The following is a 19422-nucleotide window of genomic DNA, read 5'->3' as shown; positions in this document are numbered from 1 at the left end:
TTACATTTAATGATATTGCTTTTTTCAAAGAAATGAGTCTTTCCCTTGTTTCAAGAAATAAAAACGCAAACAGTCTACTAGTTAGAAGCAAGATTAAATTCATCATGAAATAAGCTTAATTTCATACTACAGTATTACCTTGACTTACGAGTTTAATTCGTTCTGTGACCGAGCTCGTTACTCAATTTGCTCATATATCAAATTAAATTTCCCCATTAGAATGAATCGAAATACTATTAATCGGTTCCAGACCCCGAAAAACCAACTTCTTTGTTACGTGTTTTTAAATAAGAAAAATGTACTTTATAAAAAACAAAAAAATATAAAAATAATAACACATAAGAAAAAATAATGTAAAGAAATAAACAGTTTCTATTAAGTGTATTTACCTCGAAGATCATATGAACATGCTGTCGGAGGTGAATGTGGTTGGTGGAGGAGGTTGGGGGAGTTTTTCTTTTCATGCTCTTTTGCTTAAATTAACTTACTTGCTACACACGTAATACTATGCAATGATACAAAAACAGTGATATGACAGAGATGCTTGAACAGCAAGATAACCAAGTGAACTGAATGCTCACGAGGCCAACTAGTGGCGGGTGGCGTAAGCTCGTAACTTGATCTTATCTCGCATCCTAAAGCAAAAAATCGACAGAGTGACGGCTTGTATCTTGGAAAATTCGTACATTTATTTACTTGTAAGTTAAGGTTTCACTGTATTCTTAAGATTACCTCATTTCATAGAAATTTACATATAGTTGTAACTAATTATATTTGTATTACAACAATATTACTTATGGCAGTGTATCTTTTATTCACCCTCTTTTTCTACCCATGAGATTTCATACCATTTAACACTCATCTTGAAGAAAAAGCCAGTGAAACTACAAATGTCTTTTGGACATGCCTTCATGTTTTTGTGATGATTCTGATGAATCTGCCAGATGATGATAAATCCTTTAAAATATCTTACCATCTTTCTCTGGCTGAATCTTGGCCCTCTTGTACTTCCAGATGATAGTGGGTGGTGGGGAGCTGATGACATCACACACAATGTCAGCATCATCCCCCTCATTGAACTCTTGAGGGGACGGAGCGTGCTGGAACGTGAGCTTTTCTGTAGCAAACAACATTTAACACAGGTGATAAATTATTATTTTCCATTGTGTCTACTGAAGTGCACCTCTGAACACTTTGTGGTTTCTGAATGAACCAGTTTGTGCTCCAAAAATCAGGTCCCCAACATATTAATGGCTGCGTTTAAAATAGGTTTAGTGCAGGATTTATTATAACCCCAGGCCACAAAGTGCCAGTGTAATGGCTCTTTCGAAATGTGAGATAGAATTTCTGGAATAATCAATTCTAGCATTTTCAAAAACTAGCATTTTACAGTCAGTGTATTAGCGTTCATATATTACTTTTCTGTAACTGTATCACGGTGGGTCCTTAGCCTACACAAAATGATAGGGCTAAAGGTAGGTACCTTTACTTTCCATTACAGTACATATACATACATTGCACAATGTGGCAAAAAAAAAAAAAAAAAACAGATACTATCTGGTGTCCACCTCAGGCTCTGTCCACAATAGTCGTCCTGAGTGCAGGCAGAACATGAGCAGTAATGAAAGACCATGAAAAACCACAATAGCCCGAGGAGGATCTGCTCCTTTTGGGGAGCTCTCAGAGTTTTTATAAATAACACAACCTAGGTTTCCCATGACATTAGATATGTTACACTATATGTTTTCTTTGGATTTTAAAGCAAAGAAATGGCTATACAAGCTGAAACTCTGTTAATGAAGAAGCACAGCACACACTAAGCTGTGATATGCTTAATCTGCGCTTAACTTAATCCTATTTTATTGTAGATTCCTTATGCTCAAGCTATGGTTTATGATTTTTAAATTACAGCAGGGCTGTCACAACTTATTACATAGTTGAATTATACAGAGATTTAAACATTTTCAGACATTTAAAAAAAGAAAAGAAATGAACTTAACAGAACAATTATGTAAAACATTTAAAGAAATCTTAAAATGAATTGCAAAAGCTTTCGAAGTTAAAGATTAAATTAAAACACTCTTGGTTAAGGATGTCATGGTAAGCTGTATTTTTTACCATAAGCAAAAGTATATTTATAACAAGAGCTTTTTCTTGTATAAATTATTATTGTGTACGACTCATTTCTGGGAATTCATTAATGTACAATGTTCATCACACAACACGTTACACTTTTTCTTATAAATTAAAGAAATGTTTTTCTTGAGTATTTAAGCTTAACCAAGTACTTTTAAATCCCCTACTGATGCCATAATTAATTTGGCAGTAATTCAACACAATAACAGTATTAGTGTGTTCTAATTAAGTTGCAGTAATGAAGTGGTCACTTACGGTAGATTTTTACATTGACTGTGGCTTGGGTCTCCTTCTCCCCATCCTTTGCCACACATTTGTAGATACCAGCATTGTCCACTGTGGCACTGTAGATAGTGAGAGTGGATGAGGTCTCGTCACTACGGGACACACTGATGTCCTGCCTGTTGGGCAGCAGCTTCTCACCATTGGGAGCAAACCAGTCGATCTCCTTAACATCACCAACCACTGAACCACACAGACAGAGAGAGAGAGAGAGAGAGAGAGAGAGAGAGAGAGAGAGAGGGAGGAAAAAATATAAATATATATATATAACTGATGGTGGATAAGTGGTGGTGGAGTAGTAGCCATCAGTGTTCAAAATATATTTGAGTTGATGTACTACTTGTAAATAAAAAAAAATAAAAGTGAAAAAGAAAAACACTTTAAAGTTGTTTTCTAAGCTGTTTTTTACACTTGTTTGAAGGAAGGGCAAAGAAAAACCATCTTCCTCTGAATATTTCAGGTATTTCTCATTCATAATGGAATAAACTTTGTTTTTGCTCTTCAACATGTATATTCCACAACATCTTGCAGGTTTTCAGCTGGAAGTCTATCAATAACAGTGGACAGCGGGGACTACTGTAAATAAAAGCTGTTGATGATAATAATCTGAAGGCTGTACATGAAGGAATACATTAATTCAGTGTGCTTTGGTCAGCTCTGCCTTTAATAATAAAACATTAAAGCATTTGTTCTAAAGCATAACAGTGGGCAAGAGCTGGCAGCCACTGAGGAGCAGGTAGGCTATTAGGCGGGAGGTTAACGCTGATGAAATGGCTGCCGGTTTGTTTCATCACAGAGCCAGTTGCCCACCTACCTTCACACAAAAAGAACTTGGATTCTCCAACGCTGATTTCTCCATGGGGTGGCGTGATCTCTACCTGCAGGGAAACTGAGACAGAGACAGAGAGAAGGAAGAGATCACACACAGGTTCAGAAAGCAATCACCCTCGTTTACCCACATTGCCCTAACAAGACGCGTTCCTTTTAATTCATTATATAGATACTTTGCTCAAAGTAATTCCAATAGTGCTGGAAAACAATTCATGATTTTTCTTTTTACTGCAATTTCTAAAATGCGGTGTGAAAACACACATGGTACATCCAAAAGTTTGGAGACACCTCTCATAAATAGTGCATTCAGCTGTCCACTGAGGACAAAGACAAACACACTGGCTTATGGAGCATTGGAGCTGTGATGTTTGGAGTGATGGATCTCTGTTAAGCACTTTTAAATGAGCTGGATACCATCAAATCTTTTTAGAAATGTTCCATACCTGTAGCAAGCAGTAACATCAAGGAACAAACAAACTATTACTACCCTTAATTTTAGGAAAAATATTGGACATGTCCACTAACTTAAGGCTGTGTAGTGTAATTTTCCATGTTTAGTTTTGCTCTGATTTCCACTTCAATGCACTTTAAACATCATCTGATACTGTGGTACACTGTGGTACACTACTTTGAAACACACTGTGAGACTGAACTTCACTAATCATGCCCGGCTCCAGCAATGAGGAACAGAGACTCTGGTTGTCAGGCGTGCTGACCAATTAAAAGATCTTCTCATTTAACAGGGAGTTATAGGGAAATGAAGGTCATGTGGCCAGGCATTTTTGCACCCAAAGATAACGACATGTCAAGTGTTTGAGCCTTGGCCTCTTTCCAGGCCTGTTTTTACTGAGAATGAGGGGAGGGAAAGGAGGCAGAGCAAGGGGAGGGGCTGAGGCTGGACTGGAAGAGAAGTAGGTGGTGAAACAACGTGTCACCATGGCAACCCTAGAGTACTGTCAGGAGCTCTTATTGAAAAAGCCCTGTGTCTGACGGGCAGGTTCTTTGACTAAATACGACAATTAGGACTCTGTGCCACCTGAAGCAGTGAAAATTACAAACCCTTCACAAATTTATTTTTTTGCACTTGCAATTACCTGGGGTCCCAGTGTCTCCGCGATATTGCACTGTAATTCCATAAGCCTCAGTTCTCTCCAGTTTAATCAAAGACACCTGATGGAGATCCCTCAGAGTTTCCCACCCCTTCCCTTCCTTTTCTCCTTTAAGGGTGCAGTTGGGAAGTGTAATACCATAAATCATAGCATATTAACTTCCCTGAGATGAAGCTAATATATTTCCTCTCTGCGCATCGACTCGAGCTGGTGACAGGAACGAGCCCCAGTCTGTCTTCAAAAGCCACAAGCTGTTTGTTCACTTTTGCTTTATCGGATAAATTAGAAATAAATCACCTAACTCAAAAGTGAAGAAAGAAACAGACTACGTTCTTCTCCTTTCACCATAAACCTGCACTGTCCTCTTATGAACTCAGACACACTACAGAATGTCTTAGTAGTGCTGGACAGCATAAATGCATTCCAGAATCATGTTTTTTTTACACGTACATTACAGAATGATGTTATTCAATATGTAGGCCTGCTTTAAAAAGTTAATGGGCCATGCCTCCTGAACACTGCTACTCTATAAAAGAATCGCTTACTAATCTAACATTTATTGTGTTTGCTTCTCTTAATATTACAGCAGGTAGAGACAGAGCATTCCTTACACAGAGTATTTCTAGCCTTAATCAGGGACGCTGATATGTTACGGAACAGAATGTCACCATGGGACTAAATTAAAAATCAATATCACTGTGTGACACTATTTTCTGTGTGACAGTATATCCATGAGTGTGGTATCAGGGTGGGCAATACAACACACTAGTGATATCATGATGAATCCTGTACAGTTGTAAAACCATTACCAATTCCACTGTAAACCACTGTAAAAATTCACTGTGAAAACCTCATGTAAATTAGAGCATCAACCACATTTAGGAACAGTCTACCAGATACAGCAACACTGGCCCAGCACATGATGTGGGTTTGTTTTGTGTCAGGGGAAACATGGCACAGTGACAGAGACACAATGTGGTGCCCAATCTCACCTCCCCGTCCTGATTTTTCTCCCACAAGTCCCTCAAAACAAAGGAGGTTTAACCAGGATTTAGAGGTAAGATTGGGAACGACACCAGAGTGAGTGAAGACTGAAAAGTAAACAAATGAGCTGATGTTTATGCTCTTGTAAACATATGTGGTTGTAGAAATGGGCTGGATTAGTCACTTAGTTTAATGTTTAACAACGAACAACATTTCTCAGGTAAAAAAAAATATATATAAATAAATAAAAATGCATTCTAGTCAGAATTTCAAACTCATCACACTTTCCACCTTAAATAGTGCCGCGCTCCATTCCACCTTAAATGGTGCCATGCACCATTCCATCATAAATGGTGCTATAATTATATTCGAGTGCTCCCCCACCCCATCTTAAATTGAGAATAAAATTCCAAAAATCTTTCTACCTTAACCAGCGCTTGATAGCATTCTGCAACACTGACATATTTGTTTGTGCTCTAGGAGTGGTTATAGACATGCCTCTTAAAAATGGACCTCAGTTTCACCTCTGTAGCAAACGTATTTACACAAAAACAATCAAATTGATATTTATAGTAATAGTATATATATAAAAATAATAAAATGTGTTGTTCATTAAGGTCTATTTTGGTTTACACTTTATGTAAATGAGTGTACGCAGTGCTGGTAAATTTTGTTATTGAACAAGAAATTATTAAAGTGAATACCAGTATTTTTGAACACTTTCTGAGCATGTTTTAACAATACCACGATGATACTGATAACTGATCATTTTGACCTTGACATATCATGTTTCCAGTATTACACTGAGGTTAAGGCAAAGTTCAGAAGTGCTAAGAATTAATACAAGCTTTTGTACGATGTTTGGTCTCATCCTGTGCCTTTTTGTGTAAAATAAACTTGCGGCTAGAACTATTCAGAGAGGAGCTGACCTCAGTACGCCGCTTCTCCCATGGAGCTGTACAATAAGCTGCTGGGTGAAAGAATTCTCTGATAGATTCACTGTGCATTCAATTGTTCTGCATTGCTTAGCATAGAGAGATGCATTTAACTCAACATGCCGTTCACTACAGCACTTTGTCAAGTGGACTGCAGTCCATTCAATTTCTCCCTGAGCCAATAAAGCCTGCAGGTCGTCCTGCTATTACTGTGTTTTTCCATAAGTCCTAACCAGTCTCAGTGTTCTCACTGCTTTTCCTCTTCATTTGGTTTTCTTTATACATTGTTAGTGGATCTAAAATCTCTTTGTGAAAACAGCTCTATATTTAATTTCTCTGTACCAAATTTAATTCCAAATTGGCTTGATTTTATTTGAATTGTACGCCACATTACAACAATGCAATAATGTTGTCTGAGCCACAATTAATCAGTGTTGACTCAATTGTGCGTTTTCTTGTTTCCACAACGTTAGCGTCAGCATTAAACTGACAAGAACAAGCCACATCAATTGTTTGGCTATGTCTTTAAAAGCTAATATTACAAAGAAATCAGAAAAAAAAGAGAGAGCCTTGGATGTGTACTAAACACAACATCACTAGCCCGGGTTTTGTCAACACAGTAAGTGAATGCAAGCCTGGAAAAACTGGAGTGCAGTGGTATTGCTGTTTGAACTCCTTGGAATTAGTAATGTGGTCCTCGGGCTGCAGACTGAACCAGGCCAAGTGTTTGGATCTCTCTGCTTGCCGACTGTTGACACAGCGAAAGTAAGACTGTCCTTGCTAAGAGCACATGGAGACAAATAAACATGAGGGAACACAATAGGATGGTAAATCGATAAGCCTAATTAGAAAATAAATCCAAACCAGCTCAGCCTTCAGGATGGTTACTCTTTCAGTGCCATCCGTATGCACTTGGCCTGCACACCAAGCACTTTTCTTTTTCATTTTCATTTCTAATGAACATATAAGTGTGGCCTCAATCGGCAATCTGCAATCTGCATAGAGCTAGTGATGAAGAGAAGAAAGCATAAAACTAGAAAAACAACAAGAAAAACAGTAGGCCAGTGTAAATGATGCTTTAGAGTAGGGGCAATATTACAGATCTTTAAAGTCACAGCAGAACAAAATCAAACACGCAAAAAGGAAAACGGTCAGTTGAGTACACATGATATGCATGGACACCTCTCATTATAAGTAAGGCTCACATATTTCATATAAGCTGATACAGGTTGGACAGAATGTAGATAAGGTGTAACAGATTTTCAATTCTCTTACCCTATTCTGAACCCATGCAAGACATCACTTTTCACATACTGTGGTAGATAACATCTTTCAACTGCCAAAAGCATTACTTAAAAACTAGTCCTTACAGGAATGTCTGTCCACTCTGTGGCAATCTTAACACCTCTGGGCAGTTATTTCCACACCTACAAGACCCTGAGTTTATGAATGCGAATGACTAGAGGCCTATAAATCCAAAAGTTACAGCCAGTTACAACTGCAATGCATATTTAATAATACACATACTTTGATGAGTGCTTGGCTCAAATAAATTCACAGACTCCTTTCACTGAAGGGTGGGACTTCCCTTATAAACAGAACCCATGTACAGAATTATAAACTTTTCCTGCGATATTTTCAACCAGTGAATAATCTCTTATTTCTCTGGGTCGATCTCATAATTTGTACTGTCACATTTAATGTGGAGTTAAATGCAAATAAAGGTGCAGTAACACCCACTTTCATAAACAAGCATTCTTCAGGGGGGTTCTGTTTCCATATTGTGGGGTCATTGGTGGCGCAGCAGGTAGTGTCAGAGTCAAAGTGTCAGAGTGATGAGTTGGGGGTGTTCTTCCTGTGTCCACGTGGGTTTCCTCCGGGTGCTCCGGTTTCCTCCCACGGTCCAAAAACACACGTTGGTAGGTGGATTAATGATTTAAAAACAGTGTGTGTGTGTGTGTGTGTGTGTTGCCCTCTGAAGGATTGGTGCCCTCTTCAGGGTGTGTTCCTGCCTTGCACCCAGTGATTCCAGGTAGACTCCAAACCCACAGCGACCCTAAACTGGATAAGTGTCTGTGTCTGTGGAAAGTAACAAATTACATTTACTTACCCTAGAGAGCTATGAACTATGGAGAACTATGGAGACGGACAAGTCCGTCACTGGTGCAGACCCAGCTGAGTGCGAAACTCTGTTGAATTCTGAGTTGCTCTGGAGATAATTTAACCCATAGCCATATTTAAGGGACCACTTTGGCTTCAAGTGAAAGAAAGGTGACATCTTTATAATGCAGTCTAAGTGTTTGCCAAGAGAGAATTAACAGCTTTTAAAGACATCACACCTGCACATGTAGCGCTTGTACAGGTAGGTTAAATAATACTTGTACAGATGTTAAAAAACGAGTTTCCCTAAAAACTTTAGTAAGTGTGTGTAGTAGTGTGTACTAGTAGTGTGTAGGTTAGTATTGTACTGTTACTATTGGCCATTGTGTTATGACTCGATGTGCACCAATTAATTTTAATTAACCAATTACTATCCTATACTTTTGTATTCTCTGTGTGTATTAACATACTTCACTGCTCTGTATTTAAAAGCACCTGCTAATAAATAATTATTAAATTCATAAAATCTAGCTTGTAACCTGCTGGTAATTTGTTACTAAACTAATACATACCCACTTCAAAACAACAGAAATATCCCTTTAATGGAAATATGATGTTGAATTGAACTAACTTCAACTATTTTAATGTTCATGTTCATATCTTCAGGCCTCTTCAGTTTATTTAATTTGTTAAACGTTTCCATTAATTAAACCAACGGATTTGAAATTAATATCCCCTTGGCTTTTTGTGCTACACAGGAGAGAGGCATAAAGAAAAAACCCCTCGCCCCCACCCCACAGTTAAAAAAGTAACTGAGAAACTTTTACTCTGAGTACATTTCATTTATGTTTGTACGTAGATCAGACAATCAGATTTAAAACAAAAAGAGCAAAGACAAACTAGGCATGCCGGACCACCAATAGCCATATAGCCATTGTCACAGAGGTTTTTCTGGCATTTCAAAAACAGGAAAGTCCAAAACACATATCCTTGACATTGGAAGCCTTACATGCAACAAGTAAAACTGCTCTGTGAGAAATGAGCCATGCTCAGTTCAAAAAACTAAAACAACACGCAAACAGACGATGAGTAAACAATGGCTAACTTTACTGCCGTCGTTGTTGTAGTTTTCAAGATGTCACTGGCTTCATTTCGCGGGAGAGCCCTGCCAGTGGAAAAGCAACAAGCTTTAAGCGTGCTGAGCCGTGTAGAGTCGAGTCGTGTAAAGCCGGAGCCATGCGGTGGAAAAGCACCATATGATAAACATTACCTCAACAACGTTCAACACATTTCTGTTTGAGGCTCCAGTAAAACACTGAGCTGCTCACCGCGGTGGATTGTGGACCTACAGCGATGAAGCAGTGTGAGTGTGTCCAAGTTCAGCTCTCAACTCTCTAACCCCTTGAACATGCATTTTTTAGGTCTGAAAAAGAGTACTTGTCCAGGGAAAAGAGAACTTATGGTTACTGAACTGGAATGTGAAATATGGCTGAACTAACAACAGGTGTACTCATCAAGTAGCGCCACATTAAGTTCTCTCTGTGAAATACGGCTGAATTAACAGTTCCTACTCGCGCATGTGCATTTCAACATTAGGTGTCTGTCAGTCAGTCAGTAAGTGCATATGCCTCTTCAGGCAGTCTGGCAAAAATCATACGCTTGTGAGGTCCAATCTAGACTGAAATTAAAGCCAGTATTTCAAGGCAGCTGTGATAGATGCCTTTAATTTCAGTTTTATTTAGCATTGCTACTGCTTTTGATAGTGGAATGAATTTGTTTTGCTTTGCTGCTGTGAAAATGCCTTCCACACACCCTGCAATCTTTATCTATTGTTGGCGTTTCATAATGAAGCATTTGTTTCTTTTCCTAGGTTTCATATTAATGACCTTGAGATTTCTTTAACGATTGTTTTGGCATCCAGGTCTTATTTCATTGAATCATGGATTGTAATTGGCTTTCTCTTAAGACACATTAAAATACCATAGCAGAGCTAATCACTGCCCTGTAGCTTTTATGAATAGGGCTGAATTGCAGAGACACATGTTTTGCATGTTAGGGTTTGATTACCACTGGGTTTTATAAGTCTGGCCCGTTTATGTTAGTGGTGTGAGATGGTCTACAATTGTGGATATTTCCTCCCAATGGGCTTATTAATCTCAAACAGAAAATAGAATCAGCTCATGTTAACACTTACAGCAATGTGTTAAGGCACAGGCATGTTCATGACACAATGTCACTGCTGTCACATACTCGCTCCTCATGCTAATGCTCCCATGTGGAAAGCCATTCATATGAACCTATAAGTCTGCCAAGGAGAAACAGTCTTCAAACTGGCCTGATGTATAAATCCTTACATAACCAAGCCAGCGACATTGATGGAAGTATAAAAAAGAGAAGCAAACTAAAGAGCTCCTATTAATCAGGGCGGTTTCAGAGAGACATGGAGAAGATGAGCTGTCCACACGCTGTCGACTCTCCATGTCAACTTGGAACGGGCTTAAATCTTTGTGGACCAGATTAAAGCGATTCTCCCACAAACTGACTTCTTTTTTTCACAGCCAGTTTATTTTTACCATTTTGAGGCAGGAATAAAGGTGCTTTGAAATGCCATGCCAGACAGGCCATGAAGAGAAGATGAAAGACCATGGGCACACTCATACACAATGTCATTTTTTTTTTCCCCACTCGCTTTTTCCCCTCAACAGATTTGGGACTAATAAACACACACCAGTTCACAGACACACATCCACTCTTTCACTGACACACAGAGGACGTAAGTCACAGCTTACACCTGAAGAGAGCTTCAGTAAAACTGGTTTCTTTCTTTTTTTTTTTTTTTGTTAAAAAAAAAAAAAGACAAAAGAGAAGATATGACAAAAGCACTGCATTCTAAAATTAATACTGAAAAAGGAACATCAAAGGGGGCTTCTGGGTGGGCTGGCAAGTGTGCGCGTGTCATCCCAATAATAACTCTGTACACTGAATACCAGTTTAGTCAAAAATAATAGCTCAGTTTTGTGAGGCCTAACAGAGGCACGGCATACTGGGGTACGTATTAGGGGTCCAGCACCACCCTGATACTGATCAGTGTATCAGCTATAAAGTTTATGATGGGAATCTATGAATTCAAAGTACATAATCAGCCTGTCAGGTCAATATCAAGTGCTTTATTTTTCTTTCCTCCTCGCTACTGGACTAACATAGTTTGCCATGAGCAAAAAATAAATGTAACAGTAGCAATCGCTCTAATTGTGTATTATGCATATCATCACAACAATAATTTGGACTGTGATAACATATTTTATATCACATTTAAATTCACGTGCCCCAGTCTAGGCATATTTTACAGGAACGGCTATTAGCTAAAATACACCACACCCATCCACTTTATTTCTTTTTGTGCTTGTAGAAGGCATTATCTGTTACTCTAGAGGTAATGTGAATTTTCAGAGACTTCAGTGTGGATATATTTTACATAGCAATATGAAAACATCTAATATCTGCAGTATAACAAATATATCACAGCGCAGATATTACATCTCAAGTCTGTTTTCTGCAGTAGAATGCCACCAAAATAATCTAGAAAATATATTCTTGCTGTTTTCTCAACTGCAAGTCACAACTCCTAAAAATGAATATATGACAGAAAACTGCCTTTACCAGCAGCAGAGACAGTGGGGAATCCCTGAATCGAATCACTGCCAAAAATCATACTCTCACACTGACGAAATCTGGGGTTAACAACAAAAGTCTCAGTCTCGCCTAATGCCCCAGGAATATAATCTCGCTATTAAAATGCAATTTATTTAAGTGAAACAAATTCAAATTGATTCAAGGCAAGCTAAATTCAATATTGCTATTAGGTGAGTGGCAGGAATTATACGCAATGTCCTGGTTCAGTGGGTTTATTGTTACACACATTAGCCACTGACTGACACAGAGGTGAACTAGCTGAGTGAAATACTCCGAGGGAAAAAGTATCACTGAAATTAAATCACAGGTAAAAATCTACACTGTAGAGGGTAGGGCAGGGTTAATAGTGTGTCTTGACTGCTTTCCACAGACGGCGAAGCGCAGCACTATAACCAGTCTTCCGCAAGCCGTAGCAAATTGAAATGGCTGTCTCTCATGTGCTATTCGAGGCCACGAGTATCTGAAATCATATCATCAGTCATTATCACGCTTTTGCTCTCTGCACGGAGCTGTGCCGTCTGCACTACCCTCTGATGAACTACACAGGAGAGTAATTGCTGTTATTCCAGCTTCTATACATGGCAAAGTATGCGTGCCTAATTTGAGGTTGGCAGTAAATGAGACAGGCCCCATTACAGTGGAACTCCACACAAAACAGCTGTCTCAGCTAAATAATCCAGCCGTGCGTCGAGGCCGTGCAGCCAGAGCACTACAACGCTCTTCTGCAGCACTGTTCATTAACACGCAACTCCGAAAAATACACCCACCCAAAGTGCCCAGCAGTACTGCAAACTTGGCATGTATCTGTGGAAGCCAGAGGGTAAGGGTTTCAAACAGCTTGGAACCGGGCCACTTTGGAAGTGAGTGACAGAGGGTTCCAGCTTAAGGTGGAGGTTGGGGTTGAGAGGGGCTCATTAGTGGACCCCTTTCTTCTTTCCCCCCCATCTGGTCGATCCAGCTTGGCTCCTCCAGTGCCAGGGTTTCTCTTCAGCCACGCGTGCAAAGGTGTGCCAAGCATGCAGCACCAGTGCTTTGTCCTTGGGCAAAGAAAAAAGGGTAAAGAGCAATCATATTGGATTTGGGAAGGGTGGTGGCTAATGGCCTTCTCAGCTCGCACTATTTCAACCTAACACTTAAAAACGCATGCTAAGTCACCCCAAACTCCTATCATTATTTTCTATTTCCATGCTAGAGTACAAATTGAGCTAAACACAATTACAGAAAGTAATAACAGCTTATGGAAAAGTAGCATAGCCAAGCGTTCTGAAGATAAATACACTAGGCTTCCCCCATAACACCCTGCTCAGACAGCTGAGAGCAGCAGAGCTCCTATTTAAAATATGATGAGGTGCGGTGCCATGAGAACGAGCCCTCACTCCTCCCCGGTCATGATTACACTCTCAGGCCAGCCCCAATTACCTCCGCTCTGGACCACAATGCATTGCTGTAAAAAGTTTGGTTTTGTTTTCTCTCTCCCCCCGTTTACAAAGAGGACTGCACACAATGAGACGGGACAATGCTCCGTTCAGCGTAATTACAAACGCGGCCATAACTCTGCGTGTTATACTTGCACCAACCAGACTACTTTCAGAGTCCTTCATCCCTGACTAATTGCATCAAAGGAGAGGACGGGGAGATAAAGCCAACCGCTGACAGTCTCCCTCTGCTCAGCGAGAGGAGCCCACACAATTACAGCCTGAGAAATGGGAGGAAATCAATGCAGAGAACAGAGAGATGGGCAATAATGCACTTTAAAGAGATATGCAAGAGAGGAGATTGAAATAAACTGAGCTTTGAAATTAAACCAATTATTTAAGATGATTCTGGTTTACTTTGAAAAGTTTGCAAGTGTTAGAGAGGGGCTTTGACAGATGCTGAAACAAAAAAGAAGAGAATATTACAGTCACACAGAAATAAAAACAATCAAAATACACAAAGACACATGAATGGAGATGGAAAAAACTGACAATTAATTGCCAAATAAGTAACTGAGATTAACAGTTGTCTTCTATGCATCAAGCAAAATACAAGCATAAAGTGGACAAAAGGCTGGTTGATATCTAATAACTCCTATAAAGCTCAGCTTGGCCTCAAACAAACATAACTCACTCACACTGCCCTCAAAGCTGCCCTTATAACACCAGGCAGATATGTTGGATCTGTTGTTTTAAGACTCATGGTTTGACTTAACACATGTTTTCCCCAGTCTTTTATGGATTGGTCTTAATCCAACCCGTGCAAACACTTTCCATTTTGCAACATAACCATATAATTGTGACTAAAAATTATGATAATCAAATAAATAGAGTCAGTTGAAATGCTTGCGGTCAGCTCAGATAATTGCCATCAGATGATTAGGTCATGGCCGTGACAGGCCCACTTGCTGATACTAAAAATCGCATGCATCATTTAAACAGAAAAATGCAGCCACAGAGTGGAAGCATAAACCACAGGCCCTGCCTCTTTACACATGTTTATCTGTTTGGGTTTTGAGAAGATTCCCCGTCTGTCCCTGGATCAAACGGTCTTTATTCTTGGGGCTAGTGTTTAAATCAGACAAGGATCTAAATCAGGAGGGCCCTCACCTTCCTGAGCTCATGTAAATATGCATGTGCGTGTCTGCCAGAGGCACTGGCAGACTCCAAAGCTCGGACCTGAAGTGACGGACTGTGAAGCAAGAGCGAAGCGGCAAGCTCCAGATAAAGCTCTGTGTGCAGCCACTCACAATTGATGGAGATAGGCTTTCTGCCACATTTGAGCTGCATGGAGATAAAGAGGCTAGAGGCGTTAGTTGCCTACCAGTGAGTACAACACAGACCATGGAGGAATGCCACACGAATCTACAAGGGACATAACTTCCAAGGTAACGCATATACTGACTTAAAATACAAATTCAGTCCGCTATAAAAGAGGCAAGCTGCTCATCAAACCTACTAGGCAAGACGCCTATGAAACAGTGGGACGGGTGATTTGGAACCTTTGCAATTACATTGTAATGGAATGTATAAGCACCACATTACTTTATCAATGCTAACAGCTTCCAAATGACAGTGTATCAGTGAGAGAAGAGCAAGTCCACAGCAGCAGCCACTTGAATCATTTAGGCATGCTGAAACCAGCACTTCTCTTCCAGGGTCAATGGCCTTTCGCATTAGCATGGCTAATAGTCGTTCCACTTGCTTTTCAAAACAGCAATTATCCTAAGCAATTGTTCGTTCTGTGCCCTGAGAGCGAGCAGTCATTGCAATTCATCATTATCACCTCCATGGTGGGATACGTCCTTCAAAACATCCTAAGCATACTGGGTCACTGCCTTACTGTGTGCCTAGCACAAATGAGAACGGCTTTGCTCTTCTGAAAACGCGGGCTAGCCAGGTTATTGAACTCATGGCGATATTAGGGATAATGAAGCCCTATAGGATGCATGGAGGAGGCTCAAAAACTCAAGAGGCCTCCTCCCACCATCGCAGCTGCCTAGGGCTGTCTGTAGCATGCTAATCGTGCCAATAACAGATGATTATGGTGACTATACACAGGATAAATCCAGTTCACTCCCCGAGGTGTGTGCACACCAAGCAAGGACATAGTTTAAAATGATTTATCAAATAAAATAAAAAAAAATAAAAAATCTATCATGTCCTTTCCTCCATGTTTCTACTACCAAGATAAGACAAAAAAAAAAGGAAAATATTTGCATACGTGCCCGTGGTTTATCAAGTTCATCAAGGTAGGCTGAGGTAAGCATTTCTCAAAGAAGGAATGGAGCAGACAGAGAGCAGAGAGAGGCAGTCTGATAACACTGGGAACAGGGCTAATTAAACAAGAAAGGGGGTTGTTTATGAAGAGGAAGAGGAGGAACAGGTTGCTGGGGCTCAGATTAATTCTGAGGTGTCAGTGTTTGACTGCAGACAGTCGCACTCTGGCTCCTGGAATTATGAGTCATAATTACAGTGAAGCAGGGCCTCTACTGGTAAAAATGTTGCTGTCTATATTCTGAACACACTACAAGTATTCACTCTGATTGAAGAGACCAATGAAAAACTTCTATCTCATGTTTCAAATATTTAAGACTACTATATATTCATTCATTCATTATCTGTAACCGCTTATCCAGTTCAGGGTCGTGGGGGGTCCAGAGCCTACCTGGAATCATTGGGCTCAAGGCGGGGAATACACCCTGGAGGGGGCAACTACTATATATCTAAAATAAAATAAAAAACAACACTTTTTTCTGGTTTGCCTGCGTATACAATTGCTTAACTTTAACTCTTTCATACATACGGATTTACCCAAGAATTTTACAGTAATGAAAACTGTGAAACAAGAAGGGGTTAAGTGTGAACAAAAAGCAGTAAAATTGAATAGTGAACACAGCAATCCACCCGTACAATTCCTGAGAAATTCCTGAGAGTGTCTTGTCTAAACAGAGACTAGGACCAGAGTGCGAACTATAAAGTGACAATTGGAGGATACATTTTTCTTCAGGACGTAAAGGGAAACCAGTACAGCACAAGCATGTGTGTGAACTGAAGTCTTACAGTCCTTATTGACTCTGTGAATTAAATGTAATCTGAGTTCAAGAAAGTAGTCACACATTTGAATAAACACAATTACTCTGCCTTCAGCACACATGGATTAATACTGTTCAACAACCCTTCCAGATAAAACCCCTTCATTTCTGAATTTAAACAAAAGGGATGGCTATTATACAAAAGCTAATATAAAAAAAAGGCTAAGAATGAACTAAATTTACACCACCACAGCCGCACTAAGGACTATTAAAATGAAAAACTCTATACTGATGCCAAATCCTACATTATTTTACTGCTCATGACTGAACACAAGTGTTAGCTAACATTAGCATTTTACATTGCTAATTAAATGCCAAGCAAACGTTGGAACAGACCATCAGCTGAAGTCGAGGAGTTTCAAATGCAGTTGACACAATCAAATTCAGAACCTCAGAAAGCAGTAAAGTTAAGTGTTTTAAGTGAGCTAGACAGTTAGCTACTTACATTAACATACAGTGTTATTCTGGCTGTACAACAGTAACTTTAATGACGACAGCAGGTAGAAGACTATTTTTTCATATTGCTAATGATCACACTTTATGATAAACTAATGCAAAATATATTTAATTCCTTAAAGACATTCTGACTCCTACAGAGGTCGCAGTAGACTATCCATCAGACTAATAATCAAGCCCTTTCTGCTTATAACTCATTCCAAAAATGGTTGACATGAATGGCTAATAGCCTTTATCCAAGCACAAAGCATCTATATAACCACAAGTGTCACAGGCAGCGACCAATATTAATATGCTCATTCTGAAAGTTTGCTGTTAAAAATTGTAATAACTAATAAGCACATAGGTATGTTGAATGATAATACTAAAGTCAGTTCTGAAACTTCATTAAAATGAATAAATGCAAAAAGTAATTGCTATCAGCTTGACATATTTGCTAAATATTAATAGACTGGCGGCTGAAAGTAATCAGGAACTATAGAGATGCACAATGATATCTGAATAATATTAGTAACCATAAAATTGCTTAAGATAATTGACACATTGGAGAGATGTTTAAACGCAACTCATTTAATGAACTCTGAAAGGGCAGAATCGGTGGCACTGGCTGATACGAAAAATAGGGGCTATTGGCATTGACCCATACTGCCCACATTTGTGCCACCTAATTTATAGCATTAAGAAAATAAGAGCTTCCTAGTTTAGGTTTCCAAACAACTTTAACTTGCTTACTGCACCAGGGATCTCAAAAACCTTCACACATCTACGCTGTAGATTAATTCAATGCTTTGTTTCTTAATCTTAAATTACAATTTAGGAGGCTTTGATGCAATGGGATCAGGCTAAACAGAAACCTAGCAGCAGAGTGTTTGATCTTCTATAAGACAAGCAAGTAGCACTGTGTTAGCTACAAATGAGCTCATCTCCACCATCACATTGAGCCAACATAACATGGCACTCCTCCTTCAGAGATCACCCATTTTATTCCACTGCCATTTCATTCTCCAAAAAGAACCATCAAGAGCTTTTACAAGTTCTAATTGGAGTGGATGAATGCCACAAGCGATGATACGCCAAAGCTTTCGCAGGGTTGTACGGATCAACAAGTCATAAACACTCTTTCTAACCCTGAACCCTTCTAAACTCTTGCTCACTCCCGTACAGGAAAGCCTGAGGATGGCGCTAAGTAGAGAGTGTAATTTGTTTGTGCTGTAGACCATGGTCCCCTGGTGTCCCTCAGCCCTGATTCTGAGCTGTGTGCCAGGCGGAGTGATGCTACATGCAGTAATCCTGACTAAGCTGAGAGGTGGAAGAATGCAGGGTCCTGACGTTAGCGGCGCTGCGGCTCTCTGCTGTCTGCCGAGCCGGTCTCAGCCTGATTAAGTTCTGGCATTCAGACCAAAGGCTTCCAGAGACAGAAACTGTCCAGACACCGTCAGGTCTGACCCCTGCTCACATGCTTCAATTGTTTACACTTGACTGTGTAATTGCTTACTTGGGACGTACATAGGTACAGTGCTGGAAATTTCAGCATTTCAGCATCCCAAGTTTGTATGTCATAGTAAGGAAACAAGTGACGAGTGCTTTTAGGGACAACTATTGCCAGGAATTAAAAAAATAAATAAATCTTTGCCTGGCATGTCTTCCTTCCTGACATGTTTTTCTTAAAATGGGTTTAAATAGGAAGAAGAAGAAAGCTTAGCATAAAGTGAATTACTTTCCTTTGAATTACAGGTTGCAGCAGTAGAGAGAACTTAAAGGCGTAGCTCACGATTGTAATGAAAAACACTTTTAACAAAACTGAGAACATGTTTCTTTACCATTTGCTAGATCTCCAATCTGTTGGCATGCTCAAAACCAGTCTAATATATTTACGAAGTCCTGGTGTCAGTAAACGGGTAAATAAACAAACTGTCCCTGCCCGGTATGCTAGGCTCTGCCGCTCTCAGAAAAGGCATCTGTTGGAAAACTACAAACATTAAAAAGCATGAAGCGAGATGAAGATATTGCTCTATTCCCTTTTTGGTGTGTTTTTGGTGTTTCAGATAAATTAAGGTGGAAATATCTTTAGGTTTGGGAGACGGCTAACTGTATTACTGAAAATGCTACACAATTAAACAACTCGGATTACAAATTAGATTCTCTGGTATTTTAAACAGTGAATAAAAACTTTGACAGGTTAAACATCAGCCAGGTATGAACAGTTGTTTTTCTTCTCAAACCTACCGTTCCACCTTAAATGACGCAGAGCTTTGGAAAGTAAACAAAGTGTGTTTCCCACAGTATTACACGTCCCCTTTAAGAGCAGAAATAAATTAGATTTGTG

General features: G+C 39.6%; 1 protein-coding gene across 5 annotated transcripts in view; it reads right to left on the bottom strand.

The window, feature by feature from the left end:
- ncam1a (neural cell adhesion molecule 1a) overlaps window positions 1-19422 on the bottom strand; it is a 235815-nt gene that overhangs the window by 80913 nt on the left and 135480 nt on the right. For all 5 annotated transcript variants that reach the window (XM_066646121.1, XM_066646123.1, XM_066646122.1 and 2 more), the window contains exons 2-4: window positions 3233-3307; window positions 2392-2601; window positions 974-1117 (exon numbers count right to left, since the gene is read on the bottom strand). In XM_066646121.1, the coding sequence (XP_066502218.1) occupies window positions 974-1117; window positions 2392-2601; window positions 3233-3307 (429 nt within the window). The remainder of the gene's footprint in view (window positions 1-973; window positions 1118-2391; window positions 2602-3232; window positions 3308-19422) is intronic.

This window comes from Hoplias malabaricus, chromosome 15 (assembly GCF_029633855.1).
Source record: "Hoplias malabaricus isolate fHopMal1 chromosome 15, fHopMal1.hap1, whole genome shotgun sequence".
In the NCBI taxonomy this organism is placed as follows: Eukaryota; Metazoa; Chordata; class Actinopteri; order Characiformes; family Erythrinidae; genus Hoplias; species Hoplias malabaricus.
This window is presented reverse-complemented; position numbering and strand designations above follow the sequence as displayed.